General features: G+C 41.3%; 1 protein-coding gene across 10 annotated transcripts in view; it reads right to left on the bottom strand.

Annotated features, from left to right (window-relative positions):
* The window catches only part of NRXN3 (neurexin 3), a 1706389-nt gene that overhangs the window by 1564346 nt on the left and 119307 nt on the right, over window positions 1–22736 (bottom strand). For 6 of the 10 annotated variants that reach the window (XR_004348667.1, XR_004348670.1, XR_004348669.1 and 3 more), the window contains 2 exons: window positions 21045–21074; window positions 18266–18277 (listed from right to left, as the gene is read on the bottom strand). Coding sequence is in view for 6 of the 10 variants with exons in the window: in XM_032624307.1 (XP_032480198.1) it covers window positions 18266–18277; window positions 21045–21074 (42 nt within the window). In the remaining 4 variants the exon portion in view is untranslated. The remainder of the gene's footprint in view (window positions 1–18265; window positions 18278–21044; window positions 21075–22736) is intronic. The other 4 variants (XR_004348668.1, XM_032624303.1, XM_032624304.1 and 1 more) reach the window with 1 other exon arrangement.

Below are 22736 nucleotides of genomic sequence, written 5' to 3'. Positions count from 1 at the left end.
ATAAGGGAATCCCATAGCTCTTTATGCACAGAAAAAGAGGAAGCACATCCACTGAAAACTTAAAGAACAATCAGGCTTTAACAGGATTACTTTTTTTTTTTTTTCTGTTATGGGTGGCTCTAAAGGAAGAGGCCAATGGTTCCCTTTTGCAATGGAGGTGCCCCAAATCCTCCTACTGAAAGTGCAGTAGTATCAAGGAGGCTCTTGGAGCTGTCCGTGGTACTGAACTCTGCTAAGCGTTACTAACTCGGTGATTCCTAGTGCCCATTCAACAAATATTGACTAAGTCATTTCCACTCTGAGGCAGGCAGTTATAGGCACCGAATATACCACGACAAACAACACAGATACTGCCCCTGATCTTGTGGGGCTTGTATTCTCATGGATTACTAATTCCTTGATGTTGTATAGTGCCGTTTTAATTTGCACAGCACTTTTAACTGCATGATATCAATTATTACCCAGAACAAAGCCACCAAGTAGGCATTTCACAGGTAAAGACTAGAAGATCAAAAAGATTAATTAGAGGGGGGGACCTTGAAGATGGCGGAAGAGTAAGACGCGGAGATCGCCTTCCTCCCCACGGATACACCAGAAATACATCCACACGTGGAACAACTCCTACAGAACTCCTACTGAAGGCTGGCAGAAGACCTCAGACCTCCCAAAAGGCAAGAAACTCCCCACGTAACTGGGTAGGGCAAAAGAAAAAACAGAGACAAAAGAATAAGGACGGCACCTGCACCAGTGGGAGGGAGCTGTGAAGGAGGAAAAGTTTCCACACACTAGGAAGCCCCTCCGCGGGCGGAGACTGCGGGAGGCAGAGGGGGGAGTTTCGGGACCGCGGAGTAGTGCACAGCGACGGGTGCGGAGGGCAAAGCGGGGAGATTCCTGCACAGACGATCGGTGCCGACCGGCACTCACCAACCCGAGAGGCTTGCTGCTCACCCACCGGGGCGGGCGGGGCTGCGAGCTGAGGCTCGGGTTTTGGTTTTGGACGGAGCTCAGGGAGAGGACTGGGGTTGGCGGCTTGAACATAGCCTGAAGGGGTTAGTGCACCACGACTAGCCGGGAGGGAGTTCGGGGAAAAGCCTGCACCGGCCGAAGAGGCAAGAGACTTTTTCTTCCCTCTTTGTTTCCTGGTGCGCGAGGAGAGGGGTTTAAGAGCGCTGCTTAAAGGAACTCCAGAGACGGGCGCGAGCCGCGGCTAAAAGCGCGAACCCCAGAGACGGGCGCGAGCCGCGGCTGAGGGCGCGAGCCCCCGAGACGGGCGCGAGCCGCGGCTGAAAGCGCAAACCCCAAAGACGGGCGCGAGCCGCGGCTAAAACCGCGGACCCCAGAGACGGGCGGGAGACGCTAAGGCTGCTGCTGCCGCCACCGAGGGGCCTGTGTGCGAGCACAGGTCACTCTCCACACCCCTCTTCCGCGGAGCCTGTGCAGCCCGCCACTGCCAGGTTCCCGGGATCCAGGGACAACTTCCCCGGGAGTACGCACGGCGGGTCTCAGGCTGGTGCAACATCACGCCGGCCTCTGCCGCAACGTCACGCCGCCTCTGCCGCCGCAGGCCCGCCCCGCACGCAGTGCCCCTCCTTCCCCCATCCCCCAACCCCCGGCCTGAGTGAGCCGGAGGCCCCGAATCAGCTGCTCCTTTAACCCCGTCCTGTCTGAGCGAAAAAACAGACGCCCTCCAGCGACCTACACGCAGAGGCAGGGCCAAATCCAAAGCTGAGCTCCTGTGAGCTGTGAGAACAAAGAAGAGAAAGGGAAATCTCTCCCAGCAGCCACAGAAGCAGCGGATTAAAGCTCCACAATCAACTTGATATACCCTGCATCTGTGGAATACCTGAATAGACAAGGAATGATCCCAAATTGAAGAGGTGGAATTTAGGAGCGAGATCTATGATTTTTTTCCCTTTTCCTCTTTTTGTGAATGTGTACGTGTATGCTTCTGTGTGAGATCCTGTCTGTATACTCTTGCTTCCACCATTTGTCCTAGGGCTCTATCCGTCCATGACTTTTTTTTAAAAATTCTTTTTCTTAATAATTAAGTTTAATTGTAATAACTTTATTATACTTTACCTTCGTTCTTTCTTTCTTTCCTTCCTTCCTTCCCTCCTTTAGACAACGAATCACCCCAAATTGAGGAGGTGGTCTCAGGGAGCAGGATTTATGATTTTTCCCCCCTTTACCTCTTTTTGTGAAGGTGTATGTGTATGCTTCTGTGTAAGATTTTCTCTGTATAGCTTTGCTTCCAACATTTGTCCTAAGGTTCTATCCGTCCCTTTTTTTTTTTTTTCTAAATATTTTTTAATTCAATAACTATATTATACTTTATTTTATTTTTACTGTATCATCTTTCTTTCTGTCTTTTTTCCTTCTTTCCCTCCTTCCTTCCTTCCTCCCTCCCTCCCTCCCTCCCTCCTTTCTTTCCTTCTTTGCTTCTTTCTTCCTTCCTTCCTTTCCTCCTTTCCTTCTTTCTTTACTCATACTTCTACTAATTCTCCCTACTTTTTTCTCCCTTTTATTCTGAGCTGTGTGGATGAAAGGCTCTTGGTGCTCCAGCCAGGAGTCAGGGCTCTGCCTCTGAGGTAGGAGAGCCAACTTCAGGACACTGGTCAACAAGAGACCTCCCAGCTCCACATAATATTAAACGGTGGAAATATCCCAGAGACCTCCATCTTAACACCAGCACCCAGCTTCACTCAACGACCAGCAAGCCACAGTGCTGGACAACCTATGCCAAACAACTAGCAAAACAGGAACACAACCCCACCCATTAGCAGAGAGGCTGCCTAAAATCATAATAAGGCCACAGACACCCCAAAACACACCACCAGACGTGAACCTGCCCACTAGAGAGACAAGATCCAGCCTCATCCAGCACAACACAGGCACTAGTCCCCTCCACCAGGAAGCCTACACAACCCACTGAAACAACTTAAGCCACTGGAGACAGACATCAAAAACAACGGGAACTACGAAAGTGCAGCCTGCAAAAAGGAGACCCCAAACACAGTAAGATAAGCAAAATGAGAAGACAGAAAAACACACAGCAGATGAAGGAGCAAGATAAAAACCCACCAGACCTAACAAATGAAGAGGAAATAGGCAATCTACCTGAAAAAGAATTCAGAATAATGATAGTAAGGATGATCCGAAATCTTGGAAGTAGAATGGACAAAATGCAAGAAACAGTTAACAAGGACCTACAAGAACTAAAGATGAAACAAGCAACGATGAACAATGCAATAAATGAAATTAAAATCACTCTAGATAGGATCAATAGCAGAATAACTGAGGCAGAAGAACGGATAAGTGACCTGGAAGATAAAGTAGTGGAAATAACTACTGCAGAGCAGAATAAAGAAAAAAGAATGAAAAGAACTGAGGACAGTCTCAGAGACCTCTGGGACAACATGAAACGCACCAACATTCGAATTATAGGGGTTCCAGAAGAAGAAGAGAAAAAGAAAGGGACTGAGAAAATATTTGAAGAGATTATAGTTGAAAACTTCCCTAATATGGGAAAGGAAATAGTTAATCAAGTCCAGGAAGCACAGAGGGTCCCATACAGGATAAATACAAGGAGAAACACGCCAAGACACATATTAATCAAACTGTCAAAAATTAAATACAAAGAAAGCATATTAAAAGCAGCAAGGGAAAAACAACAAATAACACACAAGGGAATCCCCATAAGGTTAACAGCTGATCTCTCAGCAGAAACCCTACAAGCCAGAAGGGAGTGGCAGGACATACTGAAAGTGCTGAAGGAGAATAGCCTGCAACCAAGACTACTCTACCCAGCAAGGATCTCATTCACATTTGATGGAGAAATTAAAACCTTTACAGACAAGCAAAAGCTGAGAGAGTTCAGCACCACCAAACCAGCTTTACAACAAATGCTAAAGGAACTTCTCTAGACACGAAACACAAGAGAAGGAAATGACCTATAGTAGCGAACCCAAAACAATATATAAAATGGAAATAGGAACATACATATCGATAATTACCTTAAATGTAAATGGACTAAATGCTCCCACCAAAAGACACAGATTGGCTGAATGGATACAAAAACAAGACCCTTATATATGCTGTCTACAAGAGACCCACTTCAGAACTAGAGACACATACAGACTGAAAGTAAGGGGATGGAAAAGATATTCCATGCAAATGGAAACCAAAAGAAAGCTGGAGTAGCAATTCTCATATCAGACAAAATAGACTTTAAATAAGGACTATTAAAAGGGACAAAGAAGGACACTACATAATGATCAAGGGATCGATCCAAGAAGAAGATATAACAATTGTAAATATTTATGCACCCAACATAGGAGCACCTCAATACATAAGGCAAATACTAACAACCATAAAAGGGGAGATCAACAGTAACACATTCATAGTAGGGGACTTTAACACCCCACTTTCACCCATGGACAGATCATCCAAAATGAAAATAAATAAGGAAACACAAGCTTTAAATGATACATTAAACAAGATGGACTTAATTGATATTTATAGGACACTCCATCCAAAAACAACAGAATACACATTTTTCTCAAGTGCTCATGGAACATTCTCCAGGATAGATCATATCTTGGGTCACAAATCAAGCCTTGGTAAATTTAAGAAAACTGAAATTGTACCAAGTATCTTTTCCGACCACAACGCCATGAGACTAGATATCAATTACAGGAAAAGATCTTTAAAAATACAAACACATGGAGGCTAAACAATACACTACTTAATAATGAAGTGATCACTGAAGAAATCAAAGAGGAAATAAAAAAATACCTAGAAACAAATGACAATGGAGACACAACGACCCAAAACCTATGGGATGCAGCAAAAGCAGTTCTAAGGGGGAAGTTTATAGCAATACAAGCCCACCTTAAGAAGCAGGAAACATCTCGAATAAACAACCTAACCTTGCACCTCAAGCAATTAGAGAAAGAAGAACAAAAAAACCCCAAAGCTAGCAGAAGGAAAGAAATCATAAAAATCAGATCAGAAATAAATGAAAAAGAAATGAAGGAAACAATAGCAAAGATCAATAAAACTAAAAGCTGGTTCTTTGAGAAGATAAACAAAATAGATAAACCACTAGCCAGACTCATCAAGAAAAAAAGGGAGAAGACTCAAATCAATAGAATTAGAAATGAAAAAGGAGAAGTAACAACTGACACTGCAGAAATAAAAAAAATCATGAGAGATTACTACAAGCAACTCTATGCCAATAAAATGGACAATCTGGAAGAAATGGACAAATTCTTAGAAATGCACAACCTGCCAAGACTGAATCAGGAAGAAATAGAAAATATGAACAGACCAATCACAAGCACTGAAATTGAAACTGTGATTAAAAACCTTCCAACAAACAAAAGCCCAGGACCAGATGGCTTCACAGGTGAATTCTATCAAACGTTTAGAGAAGAGCTAACACTATCCTTCTCGAACTCTTCCAAAATATAGCAGAAGGAGGAACACTCCCAAATTCCTTCTACGAAGCCACCATCACCTTGATACCAAAACCAGACAAGGATGTCACAAAGAAAGAAAACTACAGGCCAATATCACTGATGAACATAGATGCAAAAATCCTCAACAAAATACTAGCAAACAGAATCCAACAGCACATTAAAAGGATCATACACCATGATCAAGTGGGGTTTATTCCAGGAATGCAAGGATTCTTCAATATACGCAAATCTATCAATGTGATAAACCATATTAACAAATTGAAGGAGAAAAACCATATGATCATCTCAATAGATGCAGAGAAAGCTTTCGACAAAATTCAACACCCATTTATGATAAAAACCCTCCAGAAAGTAGGCATAGAGGGAACTTTCCTAAACATAATAAAAGCCATATATGACAAGCCCACAGCAAACATCATCCTCAATGGTGAAAAACTGAAAGCATTTCCACTAAGATCAGGAACAAGACAAGGTTGCCCACTCTCACCACTCTTATTCAACATAATTTTGGAAGTTTTAGCCACAGCAATCAGAGAAGAAAAGGAAATAAAAGGAATCCAAATCGGAAAAGAAGAAGTAAAGCTGTCACTGTTTGCAGATGACATGATACTATACATAGAGAATCCTAAAGATGCTACCAGAAAACTACTAGAGCTAATCAATGAATTTGGTAAAGTAGCAGGATACAAAATTAATGCACAGAAATCTCTGGCATTCCTATATACTAATGATGAAAAATCTGAAAGTGAAATCAAGAAAACACTCCCATTTACCATTGCAACAAAAAGAATAAAATATCTAGGAATAAACCTACCTAAGGATACGAAAGACCTGTATGCAGAAAATTATAAGACACTGATGAAAGAAATTAAAGATGATACAAATAGATGGAGAGATATACCATGTTCTTGGATGGGAAGAATCAACATTGTGAAAATGACTCTACTACCCAAAGCAATCTACAGATTCAATGCAATCCCTATCAAACTACCACTGGCATTTTTCACAGAACTAGAACAAAAAATTTCGCAATTTGTATGGAAACACAAAAGACCCCGAATAGCCAAAGCAATCTTGAGAACGAAAAAAGGAGCTGGAGGAATAAGGCTCCCTGACTTTAGACTATATTACAAAGCAACAGTAATCAAGACAGTATGGTACTGGCACAAAAACAGAAAGATAGATCAGTGGAACAGGATAGAAAGCCCAGAGATAAACCCACGCACATATGGACACCTTATCTTTGATAAAGGAGGCAGGAATGTACAGTGGAGAAAGGACAGCCTCTTCAATAAATGGTGCTGGGAAACTGGACAGGTACATGTAAAGTATGAGATTAGATCACTCCCTAACACCATACACAAAAATAAGCTCAAAATGGATTAAAGACCTAAATGTAAGGCCAGAAACTATCAAACTCTTAGAAGAAAACATAGGAAGAACACTCTATGACATAAATCACAGCAAGGTCCTTTCTGACCCACCTCCTAGAGTAATGGAAATAAAAACAAAAATAAACAAATGGGACCTAATGAAACCTCAAAGCTTTTGCACAGCAAAGGAAACCATAACCAAGACCAAAAGACAACCCTCAGAATGGGAGAAAACATTTGCAAATGAAGCAACTGACAAAGGATTAATCTCCAAAATTTACAAGCAGCTCATGCAGCTCAATAACAAAAAAACAAACAACCCCATCCAAAAATGGGCAGAAGACCTAAATAGACATTTCTCCAAAGAAGATATACAGAATGCCAACAAACACATGAAAGAATGCTCAACATCATTAATCATTAGAGAAATGCAAATCAAAACTACAATGAGATATCATCTCACACCAGTCAGAATGGCCATCATCAAAAATCTAGAAACAATAAATGCTGGAGAGGGTGTGGAGAAAAGGGGACACTCTTGCACTGCTGGTGGGAATGTGAATTGGTTCAGCCACTGTGGAGAACAGTATGGAGGTTCCTTAAAAAACTACAAATAGAATTACCATATGACCCAGCAATCCCACTACTTGGCATATACCCTGAGAAAACCAAAATTCAAAAGAGTCATGTACCAAAATGTTCATTGCAGCTCTATTTACAATAGCCAGGACATGGAAACAACCTAAGCGCCCATCATCGGATGAATGGATAAAGAAGATGTGGCACATATACACAATGGAATATTACTCAGCCTTAAAAAGAAATGAAATTGAGCTATTTGTAATGAGATGGATAGACCTAGAGTCTGTCATACAGAGTGAAGTAAGTCAGAAAGAAAAAGACAAATACCGTATGCTAACACATATATATGGAATTTAAGGGAAAAAAATGTCATGAAGAACCTAGGGGTAAGATAGGAATAAAGACGCAGACCTACTGGAGAACGGACTTGAGGGTATGGGGAGGGGGAGGGGTGAGTTTTGACAGGGCGAGAGAGAGTCATGGACATATACACACTAACAAACGTAGTAAGGTAGATAGCTGGGGGGAAGCAGCCGCAAGGCACAGGGATATTAGCTCGGTGCTTTGTGACAGCCTGGAAGGGTGGGATGGGGAGAGTGGGAGGGAGGGAGACGCAAGAGGGAAGACATATGGGAACATATGTATATGTATAGCTGATTCAATTTGTTATAAAGCAGAAACTAACACACCATTGTAAAGCAATTATACCCCAATAAAGATGTTTAAAAAAAAAAAAGATTAATTAATTTGTTCAAAGTTCCCAGACCGATGGTATGCTGACAAGATGTATTTATGACGATGATAACTAATGCTTATTATTAATCTTTATGATAACTAATATTTATGTTAGATCTGAGCTCTAGCATAAGCCTTTTCTATACATTGTCTTAGTGTCCTCCCAAGTAGGTAATATTATTGCTCCCATTTTACTTATTAGGATATGAGGCTTAATGAGTTCATATAACTTAAGTGTCAAGCATTAACATCAGTGCTTTAATCTACCTGTTTTCTTCCTCAGCACCCTGAACTAGGTCTCCTGACATTTACCTCAATGCTCTTTCTACTCTATAGTTCTGACATGCATTAGAATTACTCACACCTGGATATTTGGTGTTCCAGGCTCAACTGCCACATGGATCAATCAGTTTAAAACTGGGAATCTCACCTATAACAGTTTTGGCCAATGCATCGGTAAATGCCCATTATTGGTCACTTGGGGAAATGAGGGCGATTATGGCTGGCTCAGCAAACTACATCTCCAAGGCCAGATTAATAGCCCCAGGCAAACGGCCTACTATACAGATGGATCAATGGCAGCCACTTCATACTGAACGGGCAGCACATAAATAGGACAAAGTCCTCAGGCTTGCAATGAGAGAGCCACAAAATCCTTAGCTGAGTCAATGATTTCTAAATAAAATACAAGTAATTCTTAACAGAAAGAATTTCTTTCACCAACATGTTCACTGTCTGGAAAAAAAAAAGGCATTGATAGCCAAACTCTCAGAATGACCTTAGCTATACAGTAGAGAAATAACCATGGTGACTGTTAACCTGCTCCAAATTTCAAAGCAAATAAGACTTAATAAGGTTCCTAGTAATCTTCCCATCTTATGCTGAGATCAGCTTTTCCTAGAGTTTAAGCAGGCCATTATCAGAAGCATTGTTTACACACACTATATGGATACCTATTATAGTACTTCTGTAATACAAACTGGGAGTACTTTAACAAGACTAGTGTCTTTAAAACCACAGTTGTTTTAACATCTGTGTTATGCACTTTACCAGGAAGCAGTAATTTTTCTATTGAAACCAACCCATCCAAAAAACTATTCCCAATCAAACAGAAAATGTAGTTAAAAAGGATTCTTGAGTGAAGGCAATCCAAAAGCCTCTTTCAAAATTTAGAGACATTAAGGTTTTTAATTTTAGACTCAAAAGGGACTTTAGAATTATCTTGTCCAAAGTTTTTCAACTGGAAAACTAGTTTTAATTCTAGCTGTCTCATCCAAAATGTAAATTACAAAAAAGAATTTCACGTCAAATAAAATTGGGTAAAAAAATAATAATAATAAATTTGGGTAACTTTGAAAATGACATTTTCTCTCCTAGAGATTCAAAATTTGTATTGTCCTAACAAAGACTCTGAGAAGTCCTAAGGTCAAAAAATCTGTTTAATTTTGTTTTAAATCTGTGTTTTAAGAATCTATTTTTCCCATACTTTTTTTTCTTGAAATATTATTAGCACTTGTCAAAATTCTTTCTGAGGGCTTCCCTGGTGGCACAGTGGTTGAGAGTCCACCTGCCGATGCAGGGGACACGGGTTCGTGCCCCGGTCCGGGAAGATCCCACATGCCGCAGAGCGGCTGGGCCCGTGAGCCATGGCCGCTGAGCCTGCGCATCCGGAGTCTGTGCTCCGCAACGGGAGAGGCCACAACAGTGAGAGGCCCACGTACCGCAAAAAAAAAAAAAAGAAAAAAGAAGAAAAAAATCTTTCTGAAAATAGCAACCTGGATTAACACACTATATAATATCAGATTCTGAAAGATGACAAAATTTCTCCCAAATCACACACACTTGTGTTTTTCCTTGGGGCTATTTTGAAACCAGATTAGTTTTAAAGAAATATAACATTTTAAAACATCTCCAGTTCCTCTAGACTTAAACAATAAGCAAATGGTTAGAATTGATTGTGTTCCACAGTCCTCCCATCAACTGTGTAACATGCCAGTCACTATAGATATATTAGACCATGAAACTCACATTATTAAGTTCATGTTCAGAGATGTCACCAATAATTCAAGAATATGTTTTCTTCAATGCATATTTTAAGCCATTCAGTGATTCTTAACAGCAACTAGGAGCAACTGGTTATAGTAACATACTAAGTTCAGTTTAAATATTTCAAGAAAGTGGGTTGGGAGATTTTCCTACCTTTGTTGGTTGATATACATTTATTTTGTTTAGGGAGAAGTGTAATACACACACACACACACACACACACACACACACACACACACACACTAGTATTTGAGGTTTGATATTTATTTTTGGACAGTATCAAGCCAAAGTACTGACTCTCATTTCAATAATGGATCTGCCGGCATTTGCAAGAAACAGTCATTAGCTTATCTTTAAGTAAATATTTTGATTGTCAGACAGCTCGTTGCAAACAAGGTTCTTTTCCAAACACTCACTCCCGATGCATCCAAGCCCACTTGCACATCATTCATTCAATAATCTGTGTCTGGCTAAAATATAAAATCATCATAAGGAAGTCGAAGTACAGAAAAAAAGCATACTTTGCTGGCTTTTCATTTAAAAGGGCTCCAGAGCATGTGGGACCTGGTTCTCTTTCAGTTCTCTGGTCTTTGCTATGCAACATTACCATAAAGCTTAGGAAATGAGCTATTACACACCATCATCCCTCCTAACGGCTATCACAGAAAATCACACACACAAAACAGCATTAATTGTCAGAATTAGCAGCCATTTAAAAGGCAGCTGTTCTTTCACTTTTAAATGGGCTCCAAATTTCAGATCTTCTCCCTGTGTTGGCTGCTTGAACTATGGCTGTTACACACTTATACATACACAAGCACACACAATGGATCCTTAGCCAAATGAATTTTTTAAATGCGCTATATTCAAAGGACCCAAGAAAATATTGTTTACTCAGCGACATTTTCCACACCAGTGCTTGCCATCATTGTTCCAACTGGCTGGAAAGCTTCCAACCTGCACAGAAGCACTTGTCACAGCTCCAGGTGAAAGGAACTGTTTTCTGAGGTGTGGGGGGAGAAAAGAGCAGTATCTCTTTAAGAGTCAACAGTAAATTAACTTGCCCAAAAGAGTGAAATAATTAGCAATTAGTAGCTTATTAAAAGGATGGCAAAGGCCAAGCTGCCCATCTGGGATCTCCAGTTTCTTGTGATGTTCTTATGTCAAGAGTTGCGAGTTGCATTAGCTTTCATGTCACCGTGCCTGCCCTTACTTTATATGTAAATTTTAATGAAAGATGTGTCACTGTTAAAATCATACGTCCATCACAAAGTGCTATTTGTCTGGCTTTTTACAAAGCATATGGTCTTTTCTACCCCTGCTGTTCTATTCACCACTAAATGCCTTCAAAAAAAGAGGAAAACCCAATGATATCAATTAGATATTCTCTTTGTGCAGAGGGAAAACTGAGTATCATCAAAAACCAGGCAAAGCTCCACCTCACCAGAGGGCAACATTTCTGCCTCTATTTACACACAGTGAAAACCACAATGCCTCATTGTCTTGCAAGGTTAATCTTTCTTAACGAAAATTAAAGCAATCTGGAGACTGCCTGCTGATTACTACATGGAATCACACAGTTTTAAAGGAAGTAGGGGGAATAAAATATATTTATTAAAAATAAGTGATAGAAAGTGGCAGGACAGAACCTTATGGGATGATGGACACATTGAATATCTCAGTCTGGATGGTATTTAACATGGATGTATATAGATTAAAAAATATTTAAGCTTAAGAGTATGGATTTCATAGGCTTTATTTACACTATGTATGCTGTCCTTCAATAAAGATAAACAAATAAATAAATGAAAAATGCCTAACATTTTCACATACAAAGCAAGTTCTCTTTTCTGATTCTGAGAAGTTAAAAGGTGGGGAGTCAGCTAACTGAATTGTTACCTGACAGTTTCCCTTTAAAATAAATAAAATCATTTTAAGACTACATATATAATAATAAGTCGAAAGCAGAATTTATGTAAGGCTTTAGAAGGAGAGGTGGCTGTGACATTTGAAAACCATTTTCAAACTCTACTGACTGTTAGCAAGATGTCAGAGGACAGGCCCATATTTCCTGGGTCCGCCCTGTGTACTTTATACCTAGCAAGTGGCCTGGCCTGTTGTTGGCTCTTTGTCAATATTTGTTGAATGCTGAATAACCATTGTTTTTCAAGTGTTAAAGTACACAATCTGCTAAATTCAGATGTATATCACACTGGAATGAATTATTTTTAGTACTCTACAAATGAAAGCTACGTGTAATAACATACTCAATCAGTATAAACCTATTAATAAGTATTTGGACAAACTGGACCTATACCCAGATGTATATACACTGCCCCACACACCTGAAAAACACACCATAACACAGACAAACCTAAGCACATAAGGAAATGCATTCTGCTTGAGTTCTTTATAAATGTTTCATAAAGATAATACAATTTAATAAAACATCCTGTTATCAAAGTTGAAAATTATATGTCCTTTAAGATTAACCAACTTGCCTTGGTAAGCAAAAGTCTATACACGTACGTAGGTCACCATTCACCTTGGAGGAGAAAGTGTTTTATGATATATGCACACAGAAACGAAATCTGTGTGTAAATACTAAATCCAAATAGATAATTGAGAAGGAGGAAATAGACATATTGGTTAGAAATCTGAGAAATATTTTCCTTTATATATAATGCCAGTTGGAGCTTAATTGAAACATCCCATTGATCCATTGTTCATTTTACTAATAAATCTGTTCACATTTACACATTTTAAAAAATGCTCCAAGAAACACCTGCTTTTAAAAAATTTCTTCAGTGTCCAATGAATATTCCTAAAGAGGGAAGGAGAAAAAACATTTTTCGTATTTTAAAGCACCATTTTAGATATCACTGTCAAAAACACAGAGTTGCTAAAATCAAGCAATCTTACTTCTTGTATTTAAAATAGACCTATTTTCCCCCTGCAGACTTTCAAAACGTTAGAAGAAAATAATAAAACATGGAAAATAGGCTTCTTTTAAAAACAAAATGATGTTATTCATTGTCAAGAGGACAAATCAGTGGTGGATGAGAAACAGATGAGGCAAGAGATGGAAATATAATATTGCCCTTATTTTATTATAATTAGATATTTATAGAGCACAGATGAGTTTATTTTCATAATTAGTAGCTGGCATTGCATTTACTAATTTGCATAAACAGTTGGCTATCAAAGCAGTAACTTATTTTCAGGGCTCTTGTGTCCTAGCAGGGACAAGAGAGGCCTCAACTCCCGAAATGAGCTTTTTTTAATGTTATTACCAGCAAAATATAATCTACATGAAATCGTGTTCAAGTTCATGTAGCTTAATTATCTCTTTCCAGTTTGGCCAGTGTTCACTAGTTCATCATTAAAAGGCCAATCAAATCTACAGGGGAAAAATACATATAAATTGGAAGGGGTCTCTCAAATCTGATGGATTAAAGTAAATTTAGGGTCAACACTATCTAGTCTAGTAGATAAAAAGTTCTGTAGAGCAAAAGAAAAAAGGAATTAAATGGTCCCTAGCCACCCTTATTATTTACAGGTTGTGCTGGTTCTTGGCAATTGTTGAAGGTGTCAGTGACCTCTCTTCTTGGTCATTCTGGGCATTCTCCATACCCTCTCCACCCATGCCCACTCCCCTCTACAAAACTAACTTCAACCAACACATGGATCAGGCTCCCTGGCAGTAGTGCTAAGGGTAGGAAATATTCCTGGTGCCCTGACCACTGCTGTGGGCAACGCGAAAATTAATCAAGCATGCTGCCTACTACTGACATTCAGCAAGAAACCTTGGAGGAATATTTTACTCCTCTTTTCTCGTCAAGCCAAAGGCCAAAAGCTTGTGGCTCACGGGCCAAATCATTTGGCTCATGTGAGTGTATGTGTGTACGTATACGTATATAGAGAGAGAAAGAAAGAGGCCATGAGCTGACATTTTTATAAAATCTACTCTGGCTTATCTTGAGGCTCTGGTGACACTGGGCATGCATTCTTGCATGGCAGCAATCGGCTGGAGCAAAGTAGAGGCTGCTGCCCTTGACGGGATTTGTGCTTTCCAGTTTGCCACAATCCGTACCACTCCCTACTGTTGATCTTACACTAGGACTTTTCTTACTACAAGATCTGCTCCTTGATAATACTTGTCAAGCCCCTGTAGACATTTGAGTCTGCAACACCTATTCCAAGTTCATTTTAATGGAAAGTATTTGGTAATCTAACCCAGGACTGTCAATCCCCAAACTGACAAGAAAGGGGGATGGAGGCCAAAACACACTCTAAACACTTAAACAAAGGCAGTCAAAATCAAGTCAAAAAAGCTGACCAAGACTGATTGCTGGAGAACTCCTTTGGTCAGCTACTTCTAGTTAAAGTCATGTTTGCTTTTGGCCCAGTGCAGCCCAATGACCTCCTGAATGTGGCGATTAATCGTTATAGCCTAAACATCCTGCTCAGTTTTGTAGATTTAACTTCACAATTCTTTCCACTACATGTTTGCTATTTCATCACTCAGCTTTAAAAGAATGACCAAATCTGAGGCATTCTTTTCTCTGACAAGCTCCTAAGAATATATCCAAAGACTTTCTCACCTTTATTCTGATGTAATCTATGACCATTTCCCTCTGTCACTTGTACACACAGAGCCAAGAGAAGGCCTGAGTGAGGGGGGAACTGGAGCCAGAACATCTGGCCCCAGTCCATGACCCACTGGGGCTCCTTTGCTCCGTTGGTTGGGGTAGTGATAAGGGGCATAGGTTGGTGTACAACTCTGGACAAAGTACTGAGCTACGTGCAGTATGGGTGCAAGGTTCTTCAGGGACTGGGGTGATTGAAACACATGAATAAGTCTGATTCAGGGCAGTTTGGCCTAGGTACTTCATAACAGAAACACAAAGTCTGGCGGACCTAGGAAGCTTGAGCCTTAAAGGGTGATAAGGGGGAGAAGGGTGTTCCAAGGACATTCAAGAAAGAGGATAAGAGCTTGAGGAAAAGCCTGAGGCAGGAAACCATAGTGTGGATTCAGGCAGAGAGAGCTGTTGACTTTAGGTCGAGACAAGGGGCCTGGTGGGGGTGAATAGTGCCAGAGTACGCTAAGTCATTGTAGAAAAAGTGGAGAAGGCGTGTTGACAATTATACAAGAACCCTTCAAAAGCTTTTGAGCAGACTGGCTACATGATCCGATTTAATTTTAATTTTGCTTTATTTTCCCTTCTAGGAAGATGACTGACAGCAGGATAAGAAGGATTAGGGGTTTTGAGTCCCTTCTTGGTATAACCTCCTATGCTTGACCCATCTGGGCATTAAAAAATGAATACGTTTGTCTTCAGCATACTTGCAATCTAGTAGTGGGGAGTAGCCCAATTCCCAAATAAGTTTAATATAGGATAGTAGAGGGGGACATGGAAGGAAAGCTCATATCTGAATGCAGCAATGCAGAGCACTCACATCATCAGCTAGGAAATAAAATCTACGTATGATTTCAGTGGGCAGAAACAAGAGGAGGAGGAACTGTCAATAGGGGAGGAAAACAGAATAAGTAAAACTAGGAGACGAGGAAAGGTACAGTGATATGGTATCATATTTGGCATCAATTTTGCATCAAAGATTAACAGGGAGGAAGGTTAAAGGTAAAAAGGCCATATTAGGGATGGCTTTGAAAGTGAGATAGCTAATCCTGCACTCCATATGGGGGACAGCAGAGCTTAAGCAGTTCTCAGTTACTGGACAGACTGGAAGAGAACAGAGATTAATTAGGCTAGGGCACTAATCTAATAAGGGCTGACTGGGAACTGAACCAGAGTGTCAAATAGAGATGCAAGAGACATTCCAAAAAAGAATCCCAACACCCTCTCTTAACATCACCTGGGAATAGGAAAGTTCAAGAAGGAAAAAGAAAGCAGTTGCTGAGTTCAAGCCCACGTGATAAGGAAGACGGGAGAACCATTAACGAAAATAAGGAAGCTGGTTTGTGGCCAGATGGTGCGAAGGTTGACTTTAAATACTGAAGTGACAGCACAGTTATATGGACATGTGTTATGGGGAATGCAAAGTGGCAGGTTGGAACTTGAGCCAGGTCAGTGCCAGGGAGGTAGTTGGGAGGCATATCCATGGATGTCATCCTTGGACCCAAGAGAGGCAGTATAGAGTAGTGGTTAGGTGCTCAGATTCTGAGTTTCATTTTTACTTAGTAGCCGTCTGACTTAAGTTATTTAACTCTCTGAGCCTTGATCTACCTGTCCGTAGAGCAAGGATAACACTACCATCTACCTCACAAGACAGTTGTGATGATTTAGTGTGATAAGGCATATAAAGCACATGGCACAATGGCTGCCACACAGGAAATGATCAATCAGTGTTAGTAGCAGTGACCGGAGAAAGAAAATAAGACACCCATGTGCAAAATCTAAAAACACGAAAGACCTCTATCTTATGGGATGTTTTAGGGGATTAGGGAAAGAAAAGGAGAGAGGTTCAGGGGTTGGAGTGGGGGGCAGGGGAGACTGACCGTAATGTGTTCTCATAGAAGCCAGTGGGAGAAGGGACAAGTGACACAGTGCCACGTGCTTCAGAAAGGTTGTGTCCTGGGCAAAGACTGGTGACTTTGCCTATGAAGAGATCACTAGAAGCCTCTGGTTGAATACAGTAAGTAGAGAAGTGGAGGGGGCAGCCAGATGTACCCTTTCAATCGTTATTCCTCTTCCTCATCCCCCTTTCCCACCTCCTTTCTAAGGGTATCAAGCTCATAACAGGGTAAGAGCTCCCCGTGACAGATTTCTGAGAATGAACCCCGCCCCTGTGACTAGCATAAAAGGAATAGGCAATCGATTAACCCCAAAGTGACAGGACTGAACTACTTCAAGGTAACCATGCATAACTTGTTAAAAATCAAGAAAGGCATGAAATTCAAATGAGAGATGGCCAGTTCACAGACTAGTCATCAAATCAACATTTTCAATATCTTGCCAGCCCCATCTTTCTTCAACATCTTCATGCCAGAATTCACATGTCCTGTTTCTGTTATTTGCCAATCTTTATAGGAAACAGAGGCACATGGCTTCACAGAGATAGGGACTGGAGAGTTAGGAAGGAAAAGGGGAGAACCAAATGCAAATACATGTTTATAATTTATTAATTAACCTCTCCCTTCAGTCCTGAACAGCTAATCCAATTTGAGCTGGTGAGGCAGGTCCTCCAGGCTCAGGTCGCTGACAGCTTTGATTAGGGATGGATGAGTGAGCTGTGGTACCCAAAGGTGTGAAGCACTGAAAGCCATGTCGGAACATCAGAGCAAGCGCATCTGCTCAGCGCCTCTCCTTTTCCCAGGGCTGCCCAGCAAAAGGTGGACTTGGTAGTTAAAATCCAGTGTTGTCTCTTTCTCCACTTTTTCCTTATGATGTAATGCACTGTCCTTCCTATGTTCTTCCACACCTCCAGTCCCACCATTCTCAGCTCATCACCCCCAATCAGAAGAGTTCCACTCCCCAAAATACAGAATATGTAACACAGAAGATAAAAGAGCAATAAATATCCCCCAAATTTCACATTAAATAAAATTTCAAGCTATTCACCAATCCTCTCCCCTTTCTCATCTATCATCCTTCCCTCCCTGAATCCAGTTATTCCCAAGTGATGACACATTGGCACTTCATTTCACATCGTTCCTGTCCCTCCAATACATTTACTGGAGGGGATCTTAGAATACCCTGATTTAAGTAAAATATATCTTCCCAACACTGCACAACCACTTTCAGAACCCCCCCATTCCTGCTAGAAACAGCACACCATAACGGGTAAGGCTCATCCTGGATTTAGAGGGAGGCAGGCCAACTCAGAATGATCCCCAAACCACTGAGTACGAAGTACATTGAAGGAAAATGGTAGCATTGGCTTTTTATTTTATTTTCTTTTAGTTTTTGTTAAAAACACTGTTAAAATCTGGACTATATTCATCAGAATCAACAACTCCCCTTGTATACATGAATATTTCAGAAGGCAGATTGATAGTTATAATGATAAAAATAAAATGATCTCTACCTTTACTTCTACCTACAGAAAGGAACATCCAGTTATGTAGAGGAAGCATGGTGTCCACCATGGAGGCGGCAAGAGAGAGAGAGAGAGCAGGGAGAGTAAAACATCAGCACACTGCAGACACACAAAGAAATGTAACACACACAACACCACCCACAATAGTAATGGCAACAGCAGTACAATCTTGAGAAGGCAGCACAAAACAAATGCACAATGTTTTGCTTAAACAGTGTGACCAGCAAGGCTGCTTCCATCAGCTTCACGTTTAAGCTTTTTCCCATTAGCTTCTTCTCAGTCCCATCCTTAGAAACATGACCAAATCTGCATGCAAAAGCACTGCATAGCCACATGTATGTGAAATTGCATACACTTAACCAATGTAAAATCGTTTAGGGAAAGTTTCAGAGAATCTAAGTTCTCCTGTATTTTCTCAACATTAATATGAGTCATGAGGATCAAGAGTATGACATACATGTATAGGTGGTACACACACAACATACGTCAGTGTTTCCACACCTATTTATGGGCATCAAAAACAAATTCTGGAGATTCAGCAAGAACCAGACAGAAATCTCCTTCTTTCATGTTGAAGGAATAAGGAAAAGGAAAGGAGTATTGGCTTTTTAGGTAATCATCACAAGGGCAAGAACAGACAAAGGGTGGGAAATGGAAAAGAATGAGAGGAGGAGGAATGGGGTCAAAGGACCTTCTTAAAAACAAATTAAACAGCAGACTGCACCTTCAAATCTTAGTGACACTGACCACCCAGAAGAATTCTGCATCCTTTTTTGAAAACCTCTCTCAAGAGGGATTCACAATATCCGTGTCTGTCATTATTTCATTGCCTAAAGACTGTTTTTCTAGAAGATTCCTGACTTACCCCCCCAGAGCATGTGTACACAGTATGTCTGAATTCTCTACTCATGTACACTTCAATGTTGAGTGCTCATCAGTGGGTCTGAAATAAACCGAATCAAGATTAAAGAAGTCCCCACCAGCCTATCTCATCTACCTAGACTCTATGCTATGACATCGCCCATACGATACACTCAGACTTCCAAGCCATTGTAAAAGCTAGAACTCCAAAAGGGCAGCTGAGAGCATAAGATGAGAGAATGTAGAAGGGCATCTTGTCATCAGGACTCTGAGGGCCTGCTTTTTCTGGTGGAACTTATTATCAAGGTCAGGCCACCAAATTCCAGCAATTCATAGAGCTTGGGTCTTACCACTCTGTAGAGATATGCATAACTCTCTCAAACTACCTGGATACTAAGTCAACATAAAGAGCACCCCCTACTCATATTCACTTCATAGTAACCTGCTGTAGGGGGATAACTTCTCTCACTCACCTACAAGAATAGAGAGACTTCATCCCAACCTCTTCCAGAGCACCATCTAACACTGGAAAACTCACCTGACCCCCTCCGTCCAGCTCTGTTCTTTGACATCTGCTCCTATACCAGACCATGTGTTCATTGAAATGTCCAGAGTCCACATCATGGATCTTGGCTCAGGTCTGGAGGATACAATTCTGTTGGTAAAGTGTGCTTCCTCCTTGTCCTGCCTTATCAAGTCAGGATGCCCTCAACTGCCCACCTCCGCAGCTACCTGGACACCACAAGCAAACTTCCCTCAGACCTGGGTTGTTCCTTGATCTGATCATACACTCCCCTTTATGGCAACACTGTCTGATGGATCCAGTGTAAGGAAATGGGTGTGTGTGTGGGGGGGTGTCCTTCCGTGCTGCCCCACCCTACTCAAAAGATCAAGAAAAAACAGCAGAACGTGGAAATACCTCTCCTTTCCCTTTTCTCTGGTCCTCCAAAAAAAGGCACTGAATCCCATGTGTATTTTGAAAAAGACAAGAGAAATTAAAGTACAGTCTTTCGGTGTCAGGGCGTGGCAGGTAGACCCATCTGGCAATCATTCCAAAGAGCAGAAGAAACACAATAGCAGCAATTGAACGGTGAAGAAAAAGACAATTTTAAGTAGGCTCAGTTCTTGAATCCTGATTTAGGCTGATAATATGGAAAATTTTTATTTAGGAGAAAAAGGCTTCATCCACAGCCCACCCTGTGCTTAGCTGAGCTGAATTTCCTGCACAGTTCATTTCCTGCATAATTGAATATTTTACTTTGCAGATGCTGAATTTACAGATCTTTATATGCAGTTTTCTTCAGGGTGTATAATGAGTTAGAATCCTGCCATGAGGACATTAGCATGTTCTTTCGGTGGTTTTTGCTTTTATACAAAACTGAAAACAGTCAAACCCCCAAGGGTTCCCTTTGACCGTTCGGGGCTCTGGGGCTAAAAGTCATTACAATGGGCAGTGGGATGGAGGGGAAGACAATAAGCAAACCTTTACTCAGAGTGAAATTCAGAGCAGCCCAGCTCCTCTCCCCCAACCTGGGGCCCCAGCATGGGGCTTAGGGAAGAAGTTAACCGCTCTGTTGCTCTGAAATTAGCTTCATTCACCCCCATTATCGACACCGTCATGGCTTGTTTCATGCTTCTCTCTTGGAGGCAGCCCGGCAGAGCCAGGGCCCAGGATGACAAATGATGGTGCATAATGGAGAAGCCAAGGGGGTGATGGGGGCAGGAAACCACGATGCAGTGGGAAAGGCGCCCCCCGCCGCAGGATGGCCCTGCTGCCAGCCTGGCCCATGGTAGGAGAGACAGGCAGCAAATGGCCTGCCAGGGATGATGAGGCTCTGAGCGACCAGCCAGAGGCACGAAGGCAAGCAATTCAGGCCGCTGCAGCACCACAGCACAGAGCACCTACCTTGTTCACTCATCATGAGGTGGGAGAGGCCTTGAGGAAGGAAGAGAGGGGAGAAGAGGAGCGGGGGGGCGGGGAGGGGAAGGATAAAAGAAAGAAGACAAAGTTAGAATCCCAAATGCCGGGCAATCTTCTCTTAATTCTTGAGTGGAAGGAGTGGCAGGGGCATCCACACGTACTGAGGAGCATGCAACGAGCACTAAAATGCAGGGCAGAACGTCCCGGGCCCTCCAGTTCCAGGTCAGTCTTTTGTTTGCTGAACCTCTCGGCCACATCACGAGAACTTTCCTTTCACCGTTGTTTCTATGCAACAGGTAGGATCTGAGATAAATCTATGAAAGACTAGGTACCCTAGGAAACAGACTCCAGGTGCTGGGCAAAGTAGGTTTCTTTCTTTCTTTTAAATTGTTTTTAATAATAATACACGGTCACCGTAGAAACTTTGGAAAATTCAGAAAAGAAAAAGGAAAAAAATCAGCTGTAATCCCACACCCAGAGATTACCATCCAACTTTTCTTTCCCCCTGGATACAGTAGTCGCTTCTACAAAAATTGGATCACACTGAACATACAAAATGAGTTCCTGCGGGACTTCCCTGGTGGTCCAGTGGGTATGGCTCCACGCTCCCAACGCAGGGGGCCCAGGTTCAATCCCTGGTCGGGGAACTAGATCCCGCATGCATGCCACAACTAAGAGTTGGCATGCCACAACTAATTAGTCCACATGCTGCAACTAGAGATCCCGTATGCTGCAACTAAGACCCAGCACAGCCTAAATAAATAAATGATAAATAAATAAATATTTTTTTAAAAAATGAGTTCCTGCGTTCAAGAGTTAGACAACCTGAAACTACCTCCATATGATCCTTGCCTTCACCCAGTGACAACTACACCCCTTACCTCTGTCCCTCCTCCACCGCCAACTTTTCCTAGAAAGTCCCTCACCTTTGATCACAGAGGCCTAGCCAAGCACTGAATGGATTAAAGAAGGTACACGGAGGCCCAATAAACAAGTAGCAGAACCTCTCACTATGTTGTTGTGGAAGTCAAACAAGGCTCTTAAGAGCTCATTACTTCAAGGGAAGCATAAGTCCTGATACATCTATGAAAAGAAAAGATTTCCAACCAGTAGCCAACTGTGATGGCTCTTTGCTCTTCCGTTGCTTTTATTACTACTGGAGTTACTTGGAGATCACCCCAGAGTTATCTCAACTTTACCCAGAGTAAAATTCAGGGATATAGGAGATTAATAAAGGAGAAAAATCTCTAAAGTATGGAAATCTGTAAATGTTTTTGGAGATAACTAGAGATTTAGAGAACTAATCAAAGACAAAATATGGGTCAAGCAACTGACTTTTTAAAGATCAATGATATATTAAATACGTAGATACATGTGCCATAAATGTCAGTCACTTTTTCTAAACAAATTTCATTAAACTATTATCGTATTTTAAATGTACATTTCTGGCATTCATCTCTCAAGGCCTAGGATATTAATACTCATGGAGGAAGGGAATCATGCCAAAGCAAGTCATTCTCACAATTTGTTTTATTTAAAAAATTAAGTTTTGGTATTTCAGGGGTATTTGGAGGGGATAAGAAGCAGAAAGAACAAAGGCGCTAGATTTGACTAAGAGAAACCTCAGCAGAAGTAACTATTCATAAAATGCCTGATATTTCTGGACCAAGCCATAGC

The sequence above is a fragment of the Phocoena sinus genome, chromosome 2 (genome assembly GCF_008692025.1).
Source record: "Phocoena sinus isolate mPhoSin1 chromosome 2, mPhoSin1.pri, whole genome shotgun sequence".
NCBI classification, from domain to species: domain Eukaryota; kingdom Metazoa; phylum Chordata; class Mammalia; order Artiodactyla; family Phocoenidae; genus Phocoena; species Phocoena sinus.
This window is presented reverse-complemented; position numbering and strand designations above follow the sequence as displayed.